The sequence below is a fragment of the Hibiscus syriacus genome, unplaced genomic scaffold, assembly GCF_006381635.1.
Source record: "Hibiscus syriacus cultivar Baekdansim isolate YM2019G1 unplaced genomic scaffold, ASM638163v2 tig00113726_pilon, whole genome shotgun sequence".
NCBI classification, from domain to species: Eukaryota; Viridiplantae; Streptophyta; class Magnoliopsida; order Malvales; family Malvaceae; genus Hibiscus; species Hibiscus syriacus.
In genome coordinates this window covers 943832-971126 of record NW_024063472.1, presented here as the reverse complement: position 1 = coordinate 971126, position 27295 = coordinate 943832, and the positions used below count along the sequence as shown (strand labels likewise).

General features: G+C 31.8%; 2 protein-coding genes and 1 pseudogene across 2 annotated transcripts; 1 reads left to right on the top strand and 2 right to left on the bottom strand.

The window, feature by feature from the left end:
- The first annotated feature begins 1043 nt into the window (after positions 1–1043).
- Positions 1044–1528, top strand: LOC120187905 (protein ALTERED XYLOGLUCAN 4-like). Its single transcript, XM_039191498.1, has one exon. The coding sequence runs from the start codon at positions 1179–1181 to the stop codon at positions 1500–1502; it is 324 nt and encodes a 107-aa protein (XP_039047429.1). The 5' UTR covers positions 1044–1178; the 3' UTR covers positions 1503–1528.
- Positions 1529–3282: 1754 nt separating this feature from the next.
- LOC120187812 lies at positions 3283–14354 on the bottom strand (annotated as a pseudogene).
- Positions 14355–23156: 8802 nt separating this feature from the next.
- On the bottom strand, positions 23157–26845 carry LOC120187913 (alpha-dioxygenase 1-like). The gene is made up of 10 exons (XM_039191509.1): positions 26703–26845; positions 26272–26535; positions 25250–25402; positions 25035–25168; positions 24704–24917; positions 24471–24616; positions 24168–24395; positions 23868–24070; positions 23529–23772; positions 23157–23447 (listed from the first exon to the last, which is right to left on the bottom strand). Exons 1-10 carry the CDS (start codon positions 26808–26810, stop codon positions 23216–23218), a joined length of 1926 nt encoding a protein of 641 aa, XP_039047440.1. The 5' UTR covers positions 26811–26845; the 3' UTR covers positions 23157–23215.
- Positions 26846–27295: the final 450 nt, after the last annotated feature.

Here is a 27295-nt window from a genome sequence, read left to right as displayed (position 1 = left end):
TATAATTATATTGTAATTCTCTATGTTATATTATAAATCGTAATTACACACATACATATATATTAAAATAATATTAATTATAAAATCAGAGAATATAATTATAAATGTAATTAAGTCAATTTTTACTCATATAACTAATTGATTTTAATTAATCAAAATTCAGCATGACCCATATTAATGTTATCACTCAAATATATTAAAATATATAATTATAATTAGTTATATCTAAATTCAATAAGACAATAAATTCTAAAATCCACCTTACGAAGTTTTTTTTTTTTTTGGAAAATATTCTAAAGGATTGGCGCCGGGAAATCGGATTAAAGATTGAAGACCCACACAAAACGAAACTCACATGAATTCTCCTTTCCTGACGTCATATGATGCCACGTTTATAATCCAACGGCTACCATTTTCCCGTTCCATTAAAATCAATTTCATTTTGACCCTCCTATTACACCATTACAACTATTATCATACAAATATTTGTAATATTATTTTATTTACAACAACAATATAATAATATTATTATTATAAATTAAATGAATTCAATAATTAATAGAGTTATTGTTATTTTTGGAGATTTAAAATTAAAACAATTTTTATAGAAATATTTAAACCTTTAATGTCATATAACTAAAATATTCTTATTTTTTTATAAAAAAACATTCTTCATCATCTCATATCAAGTATTCTCACATTTAAAAAAATATTAGGGAAGTTTGTTTTCATAATAATCTCACCTTAATAAAAAGTATTTAAGTATTATAATCTCATAGTAATAAAAGTTTTATAATTAATGCAGAATCTCCATTCTTCTTCTTCATTATTTTGATTAAAAATAAAGAAGATAACATTCAGACAGACAAATAATCATCGAAGGGAGTCTTCTTCTAATTTGGTGTTTACATTTTTCTTCTTCATAGATAAAAATAAAAGAAAAACATTTTCTTCAGAGAATTCATAGATCACACAAAGATCAAAGACAGAAAACGGACATGGTTATTTTCACGGTGTTGTTGCCTGTGTATACTGCAATTCCCCGAACGAGGCGGATTATGGTGTTGGATTCTCCCTGAAGTTGGCACTTCGATCTGCATTGAAGCACATCAACAATTGCAAGAACTGCAAAGCAAGGGTCACCTTAGTCCGGACATTTTCGCCGGAACATTTTGAGGATGGGGGGTGGAACACGGGGGAGATGTAACAGGACATGCCCTTTGAGTGAATCAGCGATAAACATGAGCGGCCTGGAATGGGGACTGAGGAGCCTGCAAATGGAAGAGATTGAAAAGGCTAGGAAGAAAGGCGGTAAGCTCGGGAAAAGGTTTGGGGTTTTAGACGTGATGAAGGCAATGATGAGACCGGATGGTCACCCTGGTGAGTTCTGGGGAAATAAATGGATGAAGGGTTATAATGACTGTGTTCGTTGGTGCTTGCCAGGTCCCATTGATGTGTGGAATGATTTTTTGATGGCAGTACTTACAAGAGAATCTTCATAGTGAAATGGCTTTTAGATCCAAAGTAGTTGGGGATCATATGCATGATATTTACATCTAAATAAATCTGATCATTTTTTATTCATTTAAATTCAATAAAGTAATTATATAGTTTTCATTGTAATTTAATAGCTGTCAAATAATGGAAACAAGCAATTCAACTCTTTTGAAACTATCAAGTGCAAACAACAGTGGAATTTCTCCTACTTGATGAAGTTTGACATTCACAGACATTCAAAATTAGAAGAGTTTTTTCCCTGCTACTCCATTGTCTCGAGACCAAATACGAAAATTGTAATGCTTACCAAGAAACTGTATCATCATGAACTATGAACCCAAAACTTATTTCACTTGCTCGTGTAGTCATACTTGAAAGGTGACATTAGGTCTGAAATTCGAATACCAACATCTGGCGCCCATATCGCCTATATATAGTCCCAAATCGAACCAGATTTCTAGTTATAATCTCCAACTAGCTGGAACTGGAAATGATAAGTGTAATAATGACAAAACTATGGCAACTTGGGTGCAAACATGGTGTGGGTAGGGCATTAATCCAGTAAATGACAATGCAAAACGTCCAAGGAACTGAAAATGATTATCAAGATGGTCCCTGTCCAAGACGATGTCAAAAAGAATCGATTAAACAAATATTTAAGGGAAAAGATGAAAAAACAACAGTCAATCATTTTTCTTAAATCATGAAATGCAAAAACATAAACCAAATATATCAAAATCTTGCAATGAAAGATAGGTTAAGATTAAATGTGCAAGACTTGATTCTCTAACCCATGAACACTTTCAAGAAGAAAGGAACTAAAATATCTAAGAGTCAAACAATCTATACATAGAAATTGTATCACTCTGTAAGTCACTCCATGCTATTCGAAATACATTTCCATTAAAAGCGTGTTAGCTGCAGTTGGGGTGAAATACGGTAAGTTGGGGATCCCAACATGTATGCAACCAAACAAGACCTATCACATGGCTCACATCAGAAGTTAAACTCAACTGTAACTTCTAATTAATACTGAACAAGATATCAAAAGCATTCAAAATCTTTTAAGAAGAGATTACCTTTGGCTTGGGTTATCTTCTTTGCTTGGCCAGATAAAAGGATTCATCATTATGGACACTGTAACTGCCAAACGACATAGTAATGACATTGACAAATGAACTACTAACATGTATGAATGGTTAAAATTTTCTAAAGGTTCAAATTCTAGCCTAAGAATGTAAAAGCATATATTAGATGAAATCTTGTCAAATCCTCAATTCATAATGTTAAACATCAAAACTGAAAACTCTTAAGCACCCTAAAGTCAATTAAGATGTCTTTTGTTTTGATTGCACATTAAAAAAACAAAGACCATTATGTAATTAAATTTTTCCGCAATATAGAATCCAAAGACCAATAAATCCAGGAAAAAGGATAGAAGTCGATAGACAAAATCATATAATGATTCTAGTACAAACAAGAACATATGCTAAGTAAAACACCGGACTGTTTAAAGATTGATTAAATAAATACTTTAGCATTCACTGGCAGCGGTAAAACCACCATTTTGTCACAATCAAATTCCAGGCTTCTCTTTATAACTTCTGAAATCCAAATTATAACGTTTGGGGGTGAATATGTATACAACCACATGTTTCAGACATTTAAACCAATATAGCACGCCAGTAAAAGCCAGATGCAGTTAAATTTTCTCCAAATCCAGTACATAATATAGTTACATCAAGGTTGAACATATACTAGTTAATGTCAGAAGTGAGACTCACATAGAAGAGATTATGCAATAGTAACAACTAAAAACTCATTACAGTGACAAGATTCCTTACAATATTCACAAGTCAAGTTATCTAAACATAGAGACATGGATATAAGATTGACGAGAAGAGCAATCCTTTTTTATCACAATTCAATGGAGAACCTTGATTATTTAATTGCTATAACATACTCTAACCAAGAAAAAACGTTTCAATTGAGCATCCATCGTTCATATTTAAATTATAAAATCTACACTAACGACATATGTAAGCAGATTCCGAAATTGCAACAAAAAAGCAAGAACTAACGTTGTCATTAACGACCTTCAGATGTCATGCCTCTACTGTATTTCCGAGTCCAAACGAGAAATGTTCACGAACAGGTGAAAACTCACCAATCCAATATCCATTGCATACCCAGAAATAGGCAACTTTAACTCTCTCAACACAAAATGCCTCCGCCATTCTTGTTTTCGGAACTTCTTGAGCTACAGCACAATAGGCCAAGCGTCAGCTTTGAACTTTTCTCCAATTTCAATCCCTCCCTTTTTAATAACTCACTAACTAAACCTAGAAATGTAGAAGGGCCCATTGTTGGAGTTGGTGCAAGAAAAAGAATATTTTTTTCATTTGGGAAAGTCCCAATGGAGGAGAAAGATAGAGGTAAAGGTTCTTACTTTGAAACAAATGATTTTACAACAGATTCAAGCCTGCAGGTCGAGAAAAGGGCTTGAGAAAAGGGTAACGTGAGGCCTGGACTCAATTTCAATTAACTGAGTGCTGATTTGCCAACGAGCCAAAACATTCCAAGCTTTCAAGACTTGGTTTTCAAGTGCTGAGTCGAAGCCCAATGGAGGAGAAGATAGAGGTAAAGTTTTTACTTTGAAACAAATGATTATACACATATTCAAGCCTGGCAGGGTCGAGAAAAGGGCTTGAGAAAGGGTAACGTGAGGCCTGGACTCAATTTCAATTAACTGAGTGCTGATTTGCCAACGAGCCAAAACATTCCAAGCTTTCAAGACTTGGTTTCAGTGCTGAGTCGAAGTAAAGCTCAATCGAAAAGCCTTGTGGACATTGAAAAACTTGGGGAAAATAAGAAACCCAAAATTTGAATGGAGATCTAAGATTACCAGAAGATGCAAATTTGAACTTTATGATCAGGAAAGGGAAAAGGATTCAAAACCCTCGAAAAAACCACGGGAAATGAAAGATACCAAGTTAGATTTGGTGCTCTGAAGGCCAATGAGGAGGAGGAATGGGCATTTTGTGGTTTTTCAATGAACCAGACAATAAGATAGAAGTATAATTTTATTTGCGTATGTAAATGAACTGAACGTTCGCGAATCGTTCGTGAATAGTAAGGCGGGTAGTTAGTTTATGTGCGTTTATTTATTAAATAAATATGAACAAGATTTTGTTCGTTTAATTAAACGAACGAATATGAACATAGGTCTCGTTCGTCATTTACGTTCGTGAACGTTCGGTTATGTTCGTTTATATTCGTTCGGTTATGTTCGTTTATGCTTGTTCATTTATGTTCACTGGAGTGAAGACGATCATGAAAGCTTTAAAACAGTTATTATAATGCAATATGAAGTTTTACAAGTCTGTTTCATCTCTTTCTCTGTTTTATTTTGCTTAATAGTTGATATGTAAAGTTATTGTGGGTATCTTCACATATAAAACTCAAGAAAACATCATACTTCTTTTTAGAAATAGATGGGAAGATAAAGGTAACAATCAGAAGTATATGAGCATCAGTAAAGAGAAAAATATAGAATTTGTCAAAAAACAAAACAAGATTTCTATGCAATTTCTGAAAAAGAGTGTAGCGGACATAATGGTTTTCCAGGAAGAACCCATAGAAAATATACTTTGACAATGAACTTTTGTTTTCATAGTTCTTGTGTGACCTTTAGTTGTGGAGTAGACTTTAGGTACATTAAAATTTTGAATGTTGGTTTAGCATAATATCAGTTAGATATGTAGTATCAAGGGATTTCGGATCTATGTTATTGCCTTGTAGTCCAATTTTACTATTCGAAATCTTCATGCTGTTAAATTTCTACTCTGCCAATAGAAATGATCATTATTAACAAATCTCACTAAAGTCTGACATTGATGTCACAAAACTTTTAGCCGGCGAATTATTAGAATAACGTAGTGGAAAATGATTGTTCATATGTAATCATGACCACTAAATAAATGTTATAGCATTAATTAAAGTCGTGTGAATCATTTAATATCTTTAAAAGATCAATCAAAATATCTGATATCTTCAAACATTTCATCACTGGTAATCAACTCTTACGCTATTTATCACTATAGATTTGGTTGATTTGCATTGTCGACTATTTTTCATGAAAGAACAATGGAAGGTAGGGTCTCCAACGTTTATGTTCGTGTTCATTTATATTCGTTTATTTATTAAATGAACGAACATGAACAAGCTATATTCCTAATGAACGAACATGAACAAAAAAAAATTTGTTCGTTTATGTTCGTGTTCGTTTATGTTCGTTTATTTATTAAAAGAACGAACATGAACATACCTCCGTTCGTGTGCGTTCGATTCGTTTACAGGCCTAGCAATTTCAAAGCTAACATTTAGGGTAAACTATACCACTAACTACCTAACTATTATTTATTTATATTTTGACCACTAATTTTTGAATTTTTGTCAATTAGGTTACTCAATTATTTAAATGCATTCAATCAAATTACATGCCATTAACATTTGACGAAATGCTGACTTGGAAATTACTAAAATTGGTATAATTACATTTAATCCTAAATACTTATATATTCTATTAATTCAGTTATGATTTTAAATTAATAAATTTAATCTCTAACAGGATAGTGTTGAACCATGTTTTATAATGTTTTGATATAACAAATTAAGAAAAAATGTTTTTGGACTTTAATTGAATTTGTTCAAAGTTTTCAAAAGTTTTCAAAAATAATTTAATGTCCACTAAAATAGAATTTTAGCACAAAACTAATTTTCTAGGTACGTTGTACCGATACTATTCTTACGGTATCGATATTGCATGAACAATACCGATATTGTTCACGTGGTACCGATGCCAAAGGTGATAGAGGTATCGATACTCTCAAGGTAGTATCGATACTACCAGCTTGCTCAAATTCCAGAATGCAAAATAGGTACTGATACCCAAAGGGGTATTAATACTACGTTACATAGTAGTATCGATACCATGAGTATAGTATCGACACCGTCAAGCCCAACGGCTAGTAACAGCTAGTTTTATTTAAAAATATTAAAGAAAGTACCGATACTCATTAAAGGACTATTGATACTACCTATCCTGGGCAATTTTATTTTGCAGAGAAAACATCTCCAAAGGCTAGAAACGACCACAAAAATATTCCAACATATAAATACAAGTTCAATACACTTGAAAAATGTTACCAACACTTATCCAAGCATTCAAACACAAGAGAAACATTTTTCACTTTATTTTCTTTCTATTGTAAATATTTGTATTTGTGTGAGCTTTAATATTATACACATACCTTTTAGAGGTTTCTTTGTTTACTTTCTTTTCCTTTTGTAAAGGGTTTTGGTTCTAGCTAAGCCTTTAAAAAGCTAAGGAGTTTGTAAAGGTTATCTCTTTATCATTGAAAAAGAAAAAACAAATTAGTGGATTTGTTGGAAAATCCTAAGTGTAGAGCTTAGGTAGTGTATGTAAACTTCATTGAGGGAGTTGAACCACTATAAATCCTTGTACATCATTTTTTTTCTTATCCTTTAAATCTTCTTAATTCCTAAAATTCTTAAAAAGTCAATTCACATCCTCTTGGCACATTTTCGGTTGTTCAATTAAGATTTATCAAAATCCTAACAATTGGTATCAGAGCTTGACTCTTTAGAATGCTTCATATCCTTGAGACGATCCTTGAAGAAGCTTATCGATTTCCAATAAAATCGAAAAGAAGATGGCTTCGAGCACCGGCTCTTATTACATTGAAGACTCTTAACCGTCAACAAGCCACCTTATTTTAATTGAGAAAACTATGCCTATTGGAAGAATATAATGATGATCTTTATTCAAGCTAATGATCTAGGAGCTTGGAACTCAATCGTTAAAGGATATTTCATTCCAACTGATGAGATGGATGATTGGAGTAATGGAGAGAAGAAGAAGTTTCAACTCAAAGAAAAGGCTATGCACATCCTCTTTTGTGCATTAGGCCCGAATGAATATGGAAGAGTCTCCTCTTGTTCTAATGCCAAAGAGGTTTGGGACAAGCTCCAAGTCACTCATGAAGGAACAAACGAAGTGAGGGAAACCAAAATCAATCTTTTCAACCATAGCTATGAGAATTTCAAGATAAATTTGGATTAAGATATCAAAGCTATGATGGATAGATTTTCCGTGAGTGTCAACGGTCTCAAGGGATTTGGATAAGTGATCTCTAATGAGAAACTTGTGAGAAAGATGATTTGCTCTCTTCCAAAGTCTTAGCAATCGAAGAAGACAACGATTATCGAATCTAAAAACCTAAAGACTGTCATTCTTGATGAGCTTATTGGTTCTCTTCTCATTCATGAGTTAATGGTAAATGAAGAAGAACAAGATGAAGAAAAGAAAAATAAGAAGAATGAGGTAGGCATTGAATTTAAATCCACCAATAAGAGCAATCAAGATACAAATGAAGAGATGGATGAAGATGATGAAGAAGAAGAAGAGATGGCCAAACGATTGAAGAGATCCATAACTTCCAAAGAAGTGAAGTATGAATCAAGTAAAAAGAAGGGTCCCTAGGTGTGCTTCGAATATCGAAGAACATGTCATGTCAAATATGATTGTCCCCTCCTAAAGAAGAAGAGATCAAGTAAGAAGAATGCATTTATGATAGCTTGGAGTGATTAAGATGACTCCTATAATGAAGATGAAGTAGCCAACCTATGCCTTATGGCCATAAATGAAGATTCAATGGTAAGTTTGAACTCTAGTGAATTAAATTCTTATTCGTTTGATGAGTTACAAGTTGCCTATGATGAATTGTATTTGAAATTTAAGACCATGAATTCCAAATATAAGAAATTGATTTCGAAATTCAAGGTTGAAAATGATTCTCTTTTGAAAGCAAAATTGGATTTTGAAGAGCAAAATGAAATTTTGAAAAATGATTTTGAGCTTTCAAAAACTAAAATTGAAGATTTGGAAAAAAGAAAATCATGATTTGAAAGTTAAGCTTGAATGTTTAACAAAAGAAAAAGAAATCATTTCGAAAAATAATTCATCTGTTTTAAAAATGACAAAATGCTCACATTGTCATTTTCATGGTCATATGGAACATGCTTGTCCTGTAAAGGAAAGAAAATCTTTTAAATTAGACAAATATGAGTTCCAAAAGGAACAAGGGGCATTGAAACTAACGTTCAAGGATCCAAAGCAATTTAGATACCAAAATCTACATAAATGTCTCTTGTAGGTGTATGGGAGCAATGCTGATGAAAATGAAGATATTCAAATGCTCTAGCCACACTTAAAAAATGAATGGACAACCTCTAAGCTTAAGGTTTTTTTCTTGATTAATGGTTGCCTATTTGTTGTTTGCATGCATGGGTTTTTGATTTTAAATCATTTTATGTTTTCTATCTCATGTATGTTGAAAAAAGTATTATGATGGACATTTTAAAGTTTTAATGATTTTTCATAATTTTTAGTTCATCATAATGAATTTTTCTCAAAATTGGGTTTTAATCCAAAAAAATATCCCTCTAACAGTTGATATCAATTTTCCAAATGCTTTGCTTTTTCAAATTTTAATTTTTGACCTTAATTTTAAATGTTTATGCATGTTACTTATTTCAAATGATATCTATCTAACAATTGATACAATTTTTTTAAATGCATAACATTTTTGGAAAACTTTATGCACATGTACGTAAATTCAACAATTGGTATTGCATAAAGTTTATTAGACTTGGATATATTGAATTTCATATGCTACTAACATGTTTGTTCATCTTTGTTGAAATTCAATTGTTTTAAGTGTTAAGCTTTTAAAAGTCAAATATTTGTTTTAAATGCTTTTATTAAGGGAAAGCTTTCGATTTTTCAAATGATTTCATGATAAAATTTATTATTTACTCTCCATTATTATTTTTGAACCTTAAAGTTGAATTATATTTTATATAACAAAAAGGGGGAGAAGTTAGGATTGAAAAATTCAATTTCAAGAATGAAAAAGAAATTCAATTTCAAGAATGAAAAAGTTGGAGTTTTAATTTTTTTTCCAAAATATGTTCTTTTCATTAAATGTTTTATTAAGGGGAGTTTTGTCAAAAACAAATTTTCAAATGTTTTGTTATATCAAAAAGGGGGAGATTATTGAATCATGTTTATAATGTTTTGATATAACAAATTAAGGCAAAATGTTTTTGGACTTGAATTGAATTTGTTCAAAGTTTTCAAAAGTTTCAAAAATAATTCAAAGTACATTAAAATAGAATCTGAGCACAAAATTAATTTTCTAGGTACGTAGTACCAATACTATTCTTACAGTATCGATACTGCATGAACAATACCTATATTGTTCACATGGTACCGATACCAAAGGTAAGAGAAGTGTTGATACTCTCAAGGTAGTATGATACTACTAGCTTGCTTAAATTCTAGAATGCAAAATAGGTACTGATACCCAAAGGGGTATCGATACTACGGTACCTAGTAGTCTCGATACCATGAGTATAGTATTGATACCTTCAGCCCAATGGCTAGTAACGACTAGTTTTATTTAAAAATATTAAAGGAAGTATCGATACTCATTAAAGGAGTGCCGATACTACCTTTCCTTGGCAATTTTATTTTGCAGAGAAAGCATCCCAACGCTCCAAATTATCCCCAACGACTAGAAATGACCACAAACACATTCCAACATATAAATACAAGTTCAAGATACTTAAAGAAGGTTACCAACACCTATCCAAACATTCAAACACAAGAAAAATGTTTTTCACTCTTTATTTTCTTTCTCTTGTAAATATTTGTGTTTTAGAGGTTTCTTTATTTACTTTCTTTTCCTTTTGTAAAGGGGTTTTGGTCCTAGCTAAGCATTTGAAAAGCTAGAGAGTTTATAAATGTTATCTCTTTCTCCTTGAAAAATAAAGAACAAATTAGTGGATTTGTTGGAAAATCCTGAGTGAGGAGCTTAGGTAGTGGATGTAGACTTCATTGAGGGAGTTGAACCACTATAAATCCTTGTGCATCATTTTTCTTATCCTTTAAATCTCCGTACTACCTAAAATTCTTAAAAAGCCAATTCACCCCTATTGGCACATTTTCGATTGTTTAATTGAGCTTCATCGCAATCCTAACAGATAGTGACACGTGTAATTATTTGATTAAAGGTTATATTTATAATTTAATATATTTAATTTAATTATTTTTTCTTTAAATCAAATAGGGACATGTGGCATCATTTTAGTTGGATGAAAAATAAATTAAAGAGGAAAGCATTTTAAAAGGTCGATGAATTGCAACACCCTAATCCGATCCGACCTAAAGATCAAAGGGTTTAGAGTGTCACATGGGACTACCGAAGTGATTAACCCAAAACTTTTCTTTTTAAAACAACTTTTCATTCGTCAAAGAAATACTATGAGTTCAAAATGCAAATAAATTCATAGGTAATCAAGTTTACAAAATGGGGAGCGACCAGTTGCATCCCAAAATGACATTATAGTAATTGTGTCAAAATAAATTTATGAATTAAATCAATAAGGTCTATGAATATTTCATTTCATCTAAAATTAACTCAAGACGTACTCTGTTATGATGAATGGTCTTGAATGCATACTGTGCAATAAGCTCCTTGAGATCCTCATAAGATCTTGGGCATGGAAACAAATTCTAAATGTTGAGGTCACAAGTTCAATGTCACACTAATAACTATATTATACTACTTTTTTCCATTATATGATCATTCTAGCAAGTAAAATCATAAGCATACAAGTATACTAACACACATGCTGAGGTAGACATCACGGTGTGGTCGGGGGGTTCACTGCATAACGAGCCACACACCCTTCTATCCTACTTAGGGTGATATTTAGAATTTTGCATCGAAAATATACACCGACCAACCTACTCCTCGCAAGTACATGAGGCATTTGTGCTCGACCAATAACTGAAGTGTCTTGGCACTAGCTAAGACATATCCAGATATTCTAATCATGCAAGACGATCATCATACTACTAGAGTAACTAGGGTGTCCTTATTGTTTTTCGAGTGTCACACAATGACTAGTTTTATGACATTCTTATTTCATACATTTCTCAGATTTTACTATGTTCATTAGTTGTTCTCACTTGTAAGTCTATTTAAGAAGTTCTGGTGTTGTTAAACTCCTTCTCAAACCCTTAGATTAAAGTTGGATTTCTTGTCCAGTTAAGGATGATGGTACCGATACTAAGCCTTTTAATATCGATACTGACCTTTAGTATCAGTACTCACCCTTGGTACCAATAACAAAACTGTTTACTAGAATATGAGGAAGCATGGTAATATCGAAATATTATAATTAAAACTTACATTTACGTCATTATTTGTATTTTATGATGTAAAATATGATGTCACATTGTTCATCACCCTTGGTTTGTTATTAAATGTCAAGTGTGATAATATATATATATTTTCGTCACATATTATGGTGTATATAGTGACGTTAATGTATAATGTTGCTTTATAATTTGTATTTAGTGGCAACTAGTTATGTCATTAATTGATATAAAAATTCGTCATTGATCATTCGCATTGTCACCAATAATACAATAAATTTATTGTATAAGTGAAGGAAAAAATATCATCATATGATTGATGACGTATATCATCATCTAATAATAGTACGAATGACGATAAATATAATGTCACTTTATAATTTTATTCAGTAACAATTAATTACATCATCATTTTATACAAAAATTTGTTATTAATAATTCTTATAGTCACAAATAATGCAATAACTTCAATTTATAGGTGACAACAAAAATTGTCACATTTTTTGTTTTATTATTGATAATTAATTTATTATAATTATCCCTATACTCATAATCGAATTGGTGATAAATAAATAAATTATTTAGTTTAAAAAAAAGAATTGGTGATAAATAGTATTTTCATTGAATTGTATTTAAGGATTTTAAGTTTTGATTTTTGATTTTTTTAACTTTTATGTTATTAAAATAATTTTAAAATTTTTCTTATTAAAAATCATTAAATTAAGTAAAGGACCAAAAATGTATAAATTAAAATCATATACACAACACAAAATATTCAAAGCATATGTTAGTATTGTACTAACATATTCTAAATCCAATAATAAAATCTATAATTTATATTCAATATAATTTCACTTCACTATTCAATAATAACTTTAATATTTCCATCATGACACTTCAATCCTTTATATATTCGTATTCATCACCAAACTACTCAAGTTTCATAAACTTTACAATTTAATCACCATTTATGAATTCTAAAAGAATTCGTACTAATTTTTCCAAATAATTTAAAATGTTCCTTCACCATTTAACTCAATCCAAACTTAATACCAAATTTTCCATCATTAAATAATATATTGAATATAACACAATCACATTTGCAAACTTATCATTTAAACCCTAGAATTTCCAATCTTTTTGAATAAACCACCAAACTTAACCAAATTTGGAATTTTGTCCCAAATCATCATTCTTGTAACATCCCAAACAACATGTTAGTGACTAAATTGTAAAAATTTGAATTTGGTGATTAAGGTAGAATAATTGAATAGTTCAAAATGATTGTTAGTAAATATGAAATGAAATAAAGGGCAAAATGGTCATTTGACCTGAAAGATTTTTATTTCCCTTATAATATTAGGGAAACACGTGGGATCCATGTAAAGGAAATAAGTTTCCAAAGCAATTCTCTCATCTTCTTCTCCCAAACGTGAGGCACCCAAGCTTAAGGTAAAAATCTGAACCTTGGTTGTTTTTTTGATTTTTAGATTGGAAATTGAAGTTTGGATATTATATAAGATAAAGGAAAGCTTATATGACATTAAAACAACAAGATAAATGTTTTAGAGATAGATTTGAAAAATGGGTTTTTAGATGAAATTTTGATATGGATAAGTTTTTGAAGTCTGAATAAGATTTTTGACTTGTCAACAGGTTAATTAAGGAATATGGAGTGTTAGAATTGATTAATAACATGTTTGAAATTTGGGTAGGATTCTTAGTTTTAAGAATTTGAATGAAGTATTGAAAATAATAAAGTGTTGAAATGATAGAAGTTAGTTAAAATGGTTGTAGTTAAGTTTGGTGGTATGAAAGGAATTTTGTATGAGAAAATTCAGTGATGAGTTGATGAATTTTTAGGTGAAAATTCCAAATTAATAAGGGTACGATACCCTAAGGAGGGTATCGATACCCCTAAAAGAAAAGTTGAAGTTTAGTTCATTAAATTAGACTAAGTTATTAGTATCAAATTACAAGGGTTAGGCTTATGATAACCATCTTGAAAATTATGTTATGTAGATATAAAAAATAATCCTATTCCAGAACAATCAAAGAGTTAGGAATGAATCAACGAAAGCAAGGCCAAGGTGAGTGCATATTATAAGTATAGTACAATGGAATAAGACTTGTGATAAGTCAAATTCCTATGTTGATTTTTATAGTATAATAGTTACGAACATGCATACATGATAATTATTATGATACATGCATAAGGTATATATGTGAATAGATTCAAATGCACATGTGATATGATAAGTGATATGAGCTATGTGATCACAAGAGAAATGAATGAGCACATGAACATATGAAACATAAGAATAATGCCTATAGTATACAATATGAGAGCTATAGGTATAGTTGGCATGCCAAGAGTCGAGGGTTTCATAGGTCTTCCGGGACAACTCATAGGTCATTTGGGACATATTCACAGGTCCTTCGGGACAAATTTCATATGCCACTCAATGGGACTTATATGAGCTGTGGTGACAGCAATAGTGCACAACCTCAATGTACTCGAATACCTTGGGTTCTCAGTAATACACATGGGCTTATAAAATGTTATCAAAGGTAATTGCATTATTATTTTTGTCTGTTACCATATTGAATTACATGTTATATGATTGAATGGATAGATTGCATGTTCATATTCATAAGGAATGTATCATTATTATATTTATATGCCTCACTAAGTCTATGACTAAGCGTGTAAGTGATTTACACATAGGTACAAAAAAGTAAGAAGATCGATCTTAAGAGCAGCAACGCAGCATACCATCTTTGAAGATCAGATCAGAAAAACTTTACAAAGTATGTCCGTTTATGTAATATATGTGTTGGCATGTTAATAGAGTTGTTTAGTATGTATGCTATGATCGACTTTTGTAATGTTTTAAACGTATTAAGGAAAAGTGTTTTAAAAAAGCAATGTGACATCTCAGACTTGTATTCAGGTCGGGTACGGGTTGGGGGTGTTACATTTAATGGCATCAGAGCTAAGGTTTAGTCGATTCTCGGCATGAACCGGAGTCTAGAGTGTCGTGTGATGTATACATGCCAAAATAGTGAAAACTTCTGATATGATAGAATAGTAAATATGTTGTGTTGTTAATAGAATGATATGGTTGTTTTTATAGATGTCCGGACATGATAGTTCTAGAAGTGAAGCGGGAGATGATCGGCCCGCTGAAAGTAATAATTCACCTGCCCTGGCCAGGCAAGTTGATGAACAGGAACCTTCTGGAGTGCCTATAGCTGATCAAGATGTGTTCTTTAGAACGTTAGATGCAGTATTGATGCGTTTTCAACCTCCTGCTACTTCAACTCCAAGAATAAATGTTGCAAAGGAGTTGAAGGGTTTAGGAGCTCCTGAGTTTAAAGGTGAAGCCGAGAAAGGTCCTGTTGTTAAGGACCTTTGGATCAATGATGTAAAAATTATGTTAAAAGGACTCCCATGTTCTGATGTGGACAAGTTGGACGGAGTGGTCTCTTTGTTTCGTGGGCAAGCGAGAATTTGGTGGACAAATGTCACTTTGAGGATGACAAATGATCAAGTGACATGTTCTCTGTTCCTGGAAGAGTTTCGGAATAAGTATATAGAAGACCAATTCATCAAGCAAATGAAGCAATAAATTTTAAATTTGAAACAAATGAACTGCACTGTATATGCGTATGAGTGCGAATTTAATAAGTTAAGTCGCTTTACAACAGAGTTGGTGCCTACAGAGAAAGATTCCTGTGAGTGGTTTATTGAGGGCTTGCGTCCAAGGCTAAAAGAAATATTGATTATATTGAATCTGTTCTCATTCCAAGAAGTAGTAAATCATGCTAAAGCTCTAGAGAGAGCTCAGAGTGAATGGTTTGGAGAGCAAAGAACTCAACCATCCAAAAGAACTGGAGCTTCATCAAGCTATGCACTACCTAAGAGAGGTAGAGATTCTAGTTTTCGGTATCAAACAAGATCTAAATCAGTGGCATCCTCTGCTAGAGGATCAAATCAGGCAAGAGCTAGACGAACTCAATCTGTGGGGACTGGTAATGGGCGAGAACAACATAGTCAAGTTGGACAGTGTCAGATCTGTGGAAGAAACCATAGTGGAATATGCAGAATTAAAACAAGAGCTTGTTTTTGATGTGGGGAAACATGACATTTTATGAGAGACTGTTCTTTGAGGGTAGAAGAGTCTGTTCCACTGGAAAGATCTGCTTTAACGTCCCAGAGGGGACGAGGTAAAGGAAGAGGTAGAACTCAACCTGAATCCTCTACTCACCAGGAAGTTTGATCTACTGCTCGGGTGTATAATCTCAAAACCAATAAGGACCGGGATGATCCAGAGATATACATGTACCTTTTTACTGTTTGATAAACATGTTATGGTATTGATTGATCCGGGTTCTACATACTCATAAATTAGTAGCAAGTTAGTGAGAGAGCTGAACATTCTGCTAGAAGCTACTAATAATGAAGTTATAGTGACAAATCCATTAGGGAATAATGCTCGTGTGAATTTGGTATGTCGAGGATGTCCCATACGGAATCAGGAAATTGAATTCCCTGCTAATTTGATGGAATTACCCTTCGAAGAATTCGACGAATTTGAAGTGATACTGGGAATGGATTGGTTATATCATTATTACGCTAAAGTCGATTGTAGACTGAAAAGATTAACGTTGAGAAGTCTGGAAGGGGTAGAAGTCGTGGTGTTTAGTGAAAGGTGAAATCCATTGGAAAATGTAATCTTAGTGATGACGGCAAAGAAGTTACTGCTACAGGGATGTCAAGGGTTCATTGCTAATGTGTTGGATGTTAGAACCAAGGAGAAAAGAATTGAAAAAATTCTCATAGTCAGAGAGTTTCCCAATGTATTTCCTGCGGATTTATCGAGTTTGCCTCCAGACAGAGAGGTAGAATTCCAGATTGAAATAATGCCTGGAACTGCGTTTATTGCCATGGCTCCATACAAAATGGCTCTAAAAGAATTGCAAGAGTTAAAGATACAGTTAAAGGAGTTGTTAGATAAAGGATTTATAAGACCAAGTGTCTCACCGTGGGGAGCTCGGATTTGTTCGTAAAAAGAAGGATGAATCTATGCGTCTTTGCATTGATTATAGACATCTCAATAAGGTGACCATCAATAATAAGTATCCCTCCCCCGAATTGACGATTTATTTGATCAATTAAAGGGAGCTTCAATGTTCTCAAAAATCGATCTACGTTCAGTTATCATCAATTAAAGGGAGCTTCAGTGTTCTCAAAAATCTCAAAGCTGCAGCAGACAGACATAAATCATATGCAGATCTAAAAATGAAAGAAATTGATTTTCAAGTCGGAGATAAAGTGTTTTTAAAAGTGTCTCCCTGGAAGAAGGTGTTGAGGTTTGGTCGAAAAGGAAAATTGAGTCCTCGGTTTATTGGACCATATGAGATTGTAAAGAGAGTGAGACCAGTAACATACCAATTAGCTTTGCCACCGAAAATAGAAAAGATTCACAATATACTCCATGTTTCGATGCTTCGAAAATATCAATCTGATCCCTCCCATATTATGACACCAGAAAAGATTGAGGTTCAACCTGACCTGACTTATGAAGAACAAGAAGTGCATATATTAGCTCACGAGGTGAAACAACTAAGGAATAAAAGTATTCCTTTGGTCAAAGTGCTATGGAGAAATCACAAAGTAGAAGAAACAACGTGGGAACATGAAGAGGATATGCGGCATCAATACCCCTATTTGTTCGTGGAATGAAAAAATCGAGGATGAATTTTCTTAAGGGGGAGAGATTTGTAACATCCCAAACAACGGGTTAGTGACTAAATTGTAAAAATTTAGATTTTGGTGATTAAGGTAGAATAATTGAATAGTTCAAAAATGATTGTTAGTAAATATGAAATGAAATAAAGGGCAAAATGGTCATTTAACCTAAAGGATTTTTATTTCCCTTATAATATAAGGGAAACATGTGGGATCCATGGAAAGGAAATAAGTTTCCAAAGCAATTCTCTCATCCTCTTCTTCTTCATCTTCTTCTCCAAACGTGAGGCACCCAAGCTTAAGGTAAGAATCTGAACCTTGGTCGTTTCTTTGATTTTTAGCTTGGAAATTGAAGTTTGTATATTATATAAGCTAAAGGAAAGCTTATATGACATTAAAACAACAAGATAAATGTTTTAGAGATAGATTTGAAAAATGAGTTTTTAGATGAAATTTTGATATGGATGAGTTTTTGAAGTTTGAATAAGATTTTTTACTTGTCAATAGGTTAATTAAGGAATATAGAGTGTTAGAATTGATTAATAACATGTTTGAAATTTGGGTATGATTCTTAGTTTTAAGAATTTAAATGAAGTATTGGAAATAATAAAGTGTTGAAATGATAGAAGTTAGTTAAAATGGTTGTAGTTAAGTTTGGTGGTATGAAAGGAATTTTGTATGAGAAAATTCAGTGATGAGTTGATGAATTTTTGGGTGAAAATTCTAGAAAGTTAAAGTTTAGTTCATTAAATTAGTCTAAGTTATTAGTATCAAATTACAAGGGTTAGGCTTCTGATAACCATCTTGAAAATTATGTTTATGTAGATATAAAACTTAATCCTATTCCGGAACAATCGAAGAGTTAGGATTGAATCAACGAAAGCAAGGCCAAGGTAAGTGCATATTATAAGTATAGTACAATAGGATAAGACTTGTGATAAGTCAAATTCCTATGTTGATTTTTATAGTATAATAGTTATGAACATGCATACATGATAATTATTATGATACATGCATAAGGTATATATATGAATAGATTCAAATGCACATGTGATATGATAAGTGATATGAGCTATGTGATTACAAGAGAAATGACATGAGCACATGAACATATGAAACATAAGAATAATGCCCATAGTATACAATATGAGAGCTATAGGTATAGTTGACATGCCAAGAGTCGAGGGTTTCATAGGTCCTCCGGGACATATTCACAGGTCCTTCGGGACAAATTTCATATGCCACTCAGTGGGACTTATACGAGCTGTGGTGACAGCAATATTGCACAATCTCAATGTTCTCGAATACCTTGAGTTCTCAGTAATGTACATGGGCTTATAAAATGCTATCAAAGGTAATTGCATTATTATTGTTGTATGTTACCATATTGAATTACATGTTATATGATTGAATGGATAGATTGCATGTTCATATTCATAAGGAATGTATCATTATTATATTTAGATGTCTCACTAAGTCTATGACTTAGCATGTAAGTGATTTACACGTAGATACAAAAAAGTAAGAAAATCGATCTTAAGAGCAGCAACGCAGCATACCATCTTTGAAGATCAGATCAGAAGAATTTTACAAAGTATGTCTGTTTATGTAATATATGTGTTGGCATGTTAATAGAGTTGTTTAGTATGTATGCTCTGATCGACTTTTGTAATGTTTTAAACGTATTTATGTAAATGTAAATGTATAGTAATGAATGGTTAAATTTTTACGAGTCTTATATATGTTTTACGGAAATACTGTAGCAATACTGTAGCAGGGGTATCGATACCCTGTAGCAAAGGAATCGGTACCCTCTTTGTAATATGGAAAATTTAACATTTTGGTACTGTAGTAGGTTACTGTTCACGGCACTGTTTATATCGTATAATACTGTTCATAAATACATTTTTATCTCAAAATTTTATACCGAATATAATTTAATAATATATTATCATATTTTCTTAAAATAAGTTCAAATGTTTTGTTATTTTGTAAGGAAAAGTGTTTTAAAAAAAGCAATGTGACATCTTGGACTCATATTCGAGTCGGGTACGGGTTGGGGGTGTTACAATTATTACATCAAATTAAACATCCAAATATAAATTTTCCATCATTTTAATACTTCACTTAATCTAATACTTTAACATTTGAAAACTTGCAATTACATCCACAACTTTCCAGCACAATTCGAATTAACCACCCACTTTTTCCAATTTCCTGCAATTGGATCCAAAACAATATTCTAACTTCAAATTCAACATTTAAACATTAAATTCCAGCAATAAACACCTATAGTTAAACATTTATACTTCAATGTCCCATAACTTCCAAAACTTGTAAAATAGGTCTTTTACTATAACAATGTTCCAAATTGATCCAATTTAACTTCCAAAGCATGTAGAATCATTCCAATATCAAATATAGACCATAGCAAATTTTTTGTATATTTTCCTCTAATTTAATTCCCCATGGTCGAACCTATCATAAGTAATAGGGCTAGGTTTTCAATCAATTTCAAGCATGAATTCAACCACTTATAATCATATTCACGTAATTTCAATCATCCTAACATCAAATTCAATCCAAATTCGATTAATTTCTCATAAACCCTAGCTTGGTGGAATTGGGTATATGCAATTCTAGATGATTTTATTCATCACACATGCTTGGAAATTAATCCACAACACTAATAGCATAAAAATCATCCTTTAATTTTATAAAATTCAACATGTTCTTCATGAACCCTAGTCATGAATTTTATCATCCAAGCAAGTTTTCCATGAAATGATTATACCAAATGATAGAGAATTTCAAGTAGATTAATAGCCTAACCCAAAAATCAATCGAATGAGCTTAAAAATGAACTTGAAAATTCTTACCTCTTTATTTATGGTGTTCACGGCTGGAGCAAGGAGAAGAAGATTGTTTTTGCTTTATTTTTTTCACAATTATATCATAATGCACTTGGCTTTATAAGATTTAAATGAATTTAAAATTCATTTAATAAGAAATTCCAACTTACTCCTTTACAGTCCTTGACAATTTTAACCATGCCACCCACAATATCTTCCAATTTAATATTATAAGTCAAATATGATCAATTAAGAGTTGAATTTTCACCTTTGTCCATGCAATATTCAAAAATTTTAATTTAGTCACTAAATTTTCTAATTTTGGCTAAATATGGAAATTCGACCTTAATTCCACTAATCCATGTTAAATTTATCTGTTCTAAATTATGGAAATAATAAGTCCAACCTCTTTCTATCATCCTTCAAATTTTCATGAAATTTCGGTTCGATCCGATTATCCGAATTCTTATCAGACTTTACTACTTTATAACTTTTAATACAAATCTCGAATCAAAATTCTGATTCTCACAAAAATATTAATTTTGGATTAAATTATTCATTAACGTTCCAAAAATATATAACTTTTAAAAGTTAAATTTTTGTCCCTAAACTTTTCAAATTTATACTTTAGCCACCAAACTTTCAAAACTTACATTTTGATCACTAGCTAAAATTTTGGGGTATTACAATTGGTTTAATGAGTATCTCTTATTTGATTTAATCACTTTTAACCCTACAATTAAATGAACTTCTCCCAAATTAACCATTTCATACTTATTGGGTAATAAATTTGTAGTATCTTTAATTACTTCTACATATGTACTAAAAATCAATAAATCATATATATACTTATGATAACACATTCAGATCTAAATATTTTGGAATATAGACATGCATTAGCACCATTAACTATAAAACCATAATTGAGGATAATTTTATGAAGTATCTTTTACCATTATTTTGGAGCTTGTTTGAGATCATATGAAGATTTTTTAGTGTATAAACTTTATTTTTCTTCTCATATTCCACGAATCGTAGAGGTTTTTCTATTTAAATCTCCTCATATGAAGTATCATTAAAAAAGTATTGTTTTCACATCCATATGATGTATCAATAAATTGTGGATGAGAGTTGAAGAAAATAAAACACAAATGGAGGATACTTTAGTAATGGGAGAATGTGCATAAAAAGTCAATCCCAAAGTTTTGAGTAAAGTCTTTTACAAATATTAGTCTTGTACCTTTGTATAGTTCTATCTGGTCTTAATTTATTTCTGAAGACTTTTTTTTTATTACCGATAGGTTTATAACTTTTAGACAAGTTTACTAACTCTCAATTAAAAAATAAAATTTTAATTCATCTTTAATAACATCTCTTCAAAAATTAGCATTAATAGAACTAATAGTTTTATTATATGTTTTTGAATCTTCATCTATTAAGAAAGTATTAGCTATAAAATCACTAATTAATTCTAAATCATCAATATTGATTATGAAAGAAGGAAGTCAGGTCTGAAACTAATTGCTCCTTTTTATCTTTTACTCCTTTTAGGTTCATCATTATTTTAATTCTCTCGAAATTTTTCTAGAAAAAGAAATATTTTCATCTAATTTCATGTCTTGATTATTATTTTTTAAGAGAAAAAACACTTGATACCTCTAGATTCACATATTGTTTATCTTCAATATTGGTTAAATGTACCCTAGATTTTTATGGATTAAAGTGGGCTAATTTATGGATAGTTTTGTAGTAAGGTGATCCAAACCCTTCCATTTTTATATCGACTCACCGAGACCCTTTCCGCTCTACTCGTATGATGAGAGTTATGTGCAAGTTAATTTAGTCATTAACCAGTAAATTCAGACAAGCTAGTGTTGATTATATTTCGTATAATATAGTGCTTTGGACTTTCAGATTATAGTATAGTAGGAGATAGTACCTCACTGAAGGAAAGCGTATTGAATAGTCATTGTTAAATAGCTTACTTGAAATGTGTTTCTTGTTTAGTAACAATGAAGGAGAAGAACCAAAATACCGATGACAAAAAAAGAAACAAAGTAGTACCAACAAAGTAGTCAAATGATTGTTATGAATGAAAGTCACCATATCATCACCACAAACTTGAGAGAAAACATGTACACATACACAAAAATGCTTTTTTCTTACTATAGAGAAAAAAAAACATTTGATAAATCTATAATTGTATTCCATGTTTGATTTATGTACTGTGAATGAATACGATGCATCAATATTTCTGAAAAGTTTTTCTTATAAAATAAAATAAAATTATATCAAGTTTGATTATGCTCAATTTTAAATAAATAAAAAATAAAATCAAAGTTTTATTATACTCAATTTTAAATAAATTAAATTTAAATCCCGATGACTATGAAGTTAACATATATAAATTTTAAATAAATTAAGTTTGATTATACTCAATTTTAAATAAATCATATTCAAACTTCAATGACTATGAACCTAATGCTTAATCTTACATCCTTTAGTGTATTATACTAATAATAATACCAACCGAATTAAACACAATTAGCAGATAAGCAATCTTTTTTTTTAAAAAATAACAAAAGAATGTGAAGAAAAAACTTTTTTTATTCTTTATAACTTGATATTAATAAAATAAAAATTTAAGAAACAATGAAATGTAGCCAATGTTTAGCAGAACAAATTAACTTTTATTGACGAATAGTACACCAATACATAAGGAAGAAAAACAACCAATTATTCATGACTGTAAAACTACAGTCGGGTTGCGATTGGTAATTAAATTCATAGACTGATGATAAGTTAATTGGAGGATGGAAAGCGAAGATATAGAGGGATAGGATTGGGGGCATTTGGAGGAGAGTCCCAAACCGAGAAAGCACTGGTTGAGTTGATCCATTTCTTTGGAATTTCTGGGTAATGACGATCCAACACATCTTTCAAGCTTTCAGTTGTATTCACCCATTCAAACCCCTTCTTTGTGTATGTTTCCTCATTGAAATCGCTTGTGAAGAACCTATCTGCTTCCAGCCTCCTGCAATATTCATATCATCCAATTCATGTTATTCAACTTTTCCCAGAAATATATTGGGATACAAGTACACAATTAACATACCTAGATGCCATGAGTAGGAAGACAATAAAAGCTGTCTCACTTATGGCAAAACCTTTGATCTTCTTCTCTGACATTAGACCCACCATTAAGTCCAGTTGTTCAACATCATCTCCATAAACTTCCTTCAGAACTTCAATGACTTCTTTGTCTTCAGTCAAATCTTCCCATTTAGAGATAGGTATCAATAGCAAATCCCTACGAAATTGATTATACCTTGCCACTTTCCTTTCCCTGTCCCTGTAAACTGCATCATTGATATCAAATTTGGATTAAATTTTCACGTGTTTGTTTAATGAATTCATGGATTATAGATTTCCAGTTCAAGACGGGTTATTTTACTTTCAAGAGCTGCCAAATCTACATGGTCAGGCCTGTCTTTGCCATCAACATCATGTGGTACAAGGTCTCGAAGCCAGGCAGGATAGTTCCAAAGCTCCAATCCACCACAAGCTTGATGGCCCATTGAAACAAATTGCCTGATGAGTCCAATTTGTGATAAAGTTTTTTCTCCTTTATGGCCAATCAGATCAGGCATAGGAACCCTGCATTTGCCGATTACAAAATAAATATTTAGTATGGAGCCATAGTTTTCTCCTTAATGACCTATCATATCAGAAAACAATGTCTTGTAAAGCTTACTCCTTGAGAAATGGTGGAGATTTGTTAGGTCCAGGAGCGACATTGGTGTTTCTGAGGTGAAGGGAGTCAGGTAAAAGCTGGTGCATCCGATAGACGCTGGTAAATTCCTCAGTCAAAGAGTAAGGAACACCATGATTAACAGGCTTTCTTAGACCAACTAAACCTCCCAAGGAGGCATCCCCAACGTGCCCAAATGTGTCCTTGAATTTCTTTCCCAATAACCCATACCTGTGACAAGTTTTATATAGAGGTCAAATCCCATCAATAGAGGTCACTAAAATTTTACCACTTTAAAGGATTTACCAGTTAGCTCGCATTGCAGCAAGCAACATATCATTTTTGAGAAGCTCCACTGTCCAATCAATGGTATGGATCTTTGCAATCACAGCAGAAGTTACAAGCCTCGCGTGTCGGTACAACTCTTCATCATTCAAATCAGGGTGTTCCTTCTAAAATATGTTTCTAAGAATAATGTTTAGTATAATTCTTAATATATAAAGCTATATATCCTGTGAAAATGGAATCTAAAAGAATACCTTAAGAGCATCACAAACAGCATTGTGTTCTTTAATGAAAAGAGCCTGCAATGCCGAGACGCCGGCCCAGCTATTCCGAATGTCTCCTGATATGGAGATCCCATCTTCATCGTGTTGGAGTAAGCCGTCCTCTGAAATCTTTAACTTCCCATCTCTGAATGTTCTTACCTTTTGTAACCTCTCCTTATTGCTGCCATATATTACACTTCCATCCCTACAAAAATCACTCTTTTCATTATGAAAATCATGCATGCATAATTACTATTACCACCAAGGATATCTAAACTTGCTGTATCCATTTTCATCCATAATGATAAATAAAGATTATTACCACCAAGGTGTACGGATGTTCTTGGCGCCGGTTTTGATATCGTAGAAACCAGTTGGAAACTGCTGTGTGGGATAAAACTTGAAGGACCTGAGAGGACATTTGTTTGCTACTTGTTTAGGTGCAACCAACTCAACCTGCAAATTTGTCCAAAAACCAATGTTAATTATATATATTCATGTCAAAATCCAAGTAATTATATATGATTATGGTTTAACCTGCTGGTTGGTGTTCTCCATGTGATCCATCCAATCGTGGATCATAAACTGGATCCACGAAGCCGCAATCACATTGAATTGCTTCCCCGTATCTTTGTACTGTGTTCGTGCCAATAGTTTTGTAGCCACAACCATTGGATCTGGCTTCATTAACTACAAAGTCATAGGATAGAATCGAATTACATTGTATAAAAAATTTAATTTTACATAATTTGGTTGTCCCTTGTTCCCATATGTAATGGGGTAGGGGGAGGTAAGATAGTAGGTTGCCCCCAACACCAGGTTGAGAGTAACTTCCGTAGAAGACCTCCGAATTATGAAATACCCTCTGTGGGACTCGATCTCATGATCTCAAGATTAAAAACATTGTGATCTACCAACTGAGTTGGATAGTCATTAAATGGATAAGGTACATGTATGTCACCAATATCACCAATATCATACATGGTTGTTTATAAATCATAATATGCTTAATCTTTATGTCATTCATTTCTTTTTATTTAAGTAAAATTTTCTTTTCCTCTCCATAGGTATAATTTGTTCAAAACAATTACAATAGAATATTTATAACAATATTAATTATTTAAAAAAAATATTCTTATAAATTTATATCTCGAGTTGGCACTTGACTCGTCAATTCAATTAAAATATTGATATACAATATAAATAGATAAATTTAAAAACATATCAGATCAAACTAAACTCAAGCTGAATTCAACTTATATTTAAAACTTTCTTTTTTATCTAAACTTATTTTTTGGGGCCAATGTTTTTATTGGGATCCTCTCGACTATTGAGAGAGCTTTTGAACTTGGATAGGTAGTTTGATCATATAAATCAGATTAATTTATTGATTTTGTTATTCAATTGAAAATGTTTCTACATGTTAGATATTAGGTATATGATTTTCATATTAAATAACTATTAAAAATATGATTCTCTCAAATTCATATAATTTTAAATTGAATGAAATAAAATGGCCCCATTTTTATCAGTTGTGAGGTTAAATTTAATTTGTATACCTTATTTGTTTGATCGACAGGCATAATATTCCTGCCAAAGAAACTTCCTTGGCTGCCAGCTCCCTCATTGAAGGGATCATTGAAACTTCCATCACTTGTTCTGTAGGGATAATCCCCTGAATTAAACCGAACTCCAGACGGCGATCTCCCGACATTAATCAGATTGTATTGCTGGTGAAGATGTCGACGAATAGCCAGATATAATAATCCTAAAATAACCGGTAGCCGTGACCATATTCCCAATTTATCCACGGAATGCACAATCTAACAAACAAATAAAAAATTTAATAATTTAAAATTTAAAATCAAACAACTAAATAATCATTCGTAAATATATAGAAAAAACAATGCAAACAAAAATACGTGAATGGTTAGATATCTAAGCAAAAAATATGAAATAAATAAGAAGGGATGGAATATATTGTATTTACGAAGAAGAGAAAGGCATCAGTAATCGTCATGGAGGACACAACTTCATGAAAATCTTTATGGATGAAACGATATAGTATGCCATTGAGAAGTGTTTTTGTGAACATCATCGTTTTTTCCCGAGAGAATCTAGGATGCTTTTCGTTTTGGAAGGATATTTGTTGTGAAAATCTTAAAAAATCTGTATTTATAGATGAAATCGAGAAGAAAAAGTAAGATTTGAGCACCACCACGTGATAAGCATTAGATAATTTTATTAAGGTAAGATTCATTTTGTCAACTCAATGCAAACAATTCTATGGAAATGAAAATTCTCCAATTTTGCAAATTGTAGTAAAAATAAACGTTTTAAAACACAACTATTCAAAATAGTACAACTGTGTATACGTGGCATAATTTGGTTTAGATGGGATCAACATTTAACCCTTGATTCTTTCGCTGTCACATCCTATTCATATTACAGCACCACATTTAACAATTCTTTTACAAACCTTTAGCCGCCATAACTCTTTTTTTTTTACTAATAATGTATATTATTTAACTCAAACGTGGTTATATATTTATATTATACTCACAAGTTATTACATCTCTTTTG

Bases quoted from the DNA above. Each gene is read 5' to 3' on its own strand.
- LOC120187905 (XM_039191498.1), top strand. From the start codon at position 1,179: ATGGGGGGTGGAACACGGGGGAGATGTAACAGGACATGCCCTTTGAGT.
- LOC120187913 (XM_039191509.1), bottom strand. From the start codon at position 26,810: ATGATGTTCACAAAAACACTTCTCAATGGCATACTATATCGTTTCATC. The intron at 24,396-24,470 runs GTAAATCCTTTA...AACTTGTCACAG, and splicing joins GCTGCAATGCGAGCTAACTG to GTATGGGTTATTGGGAAAGA. The intron at 23,773-23,867 runs GTAAAATAACCC...TCAATGATGCAG, and splicing joins AGATTTGGCAGCTCTTGAAA to TTTACAGGGACAGGGAAAGG.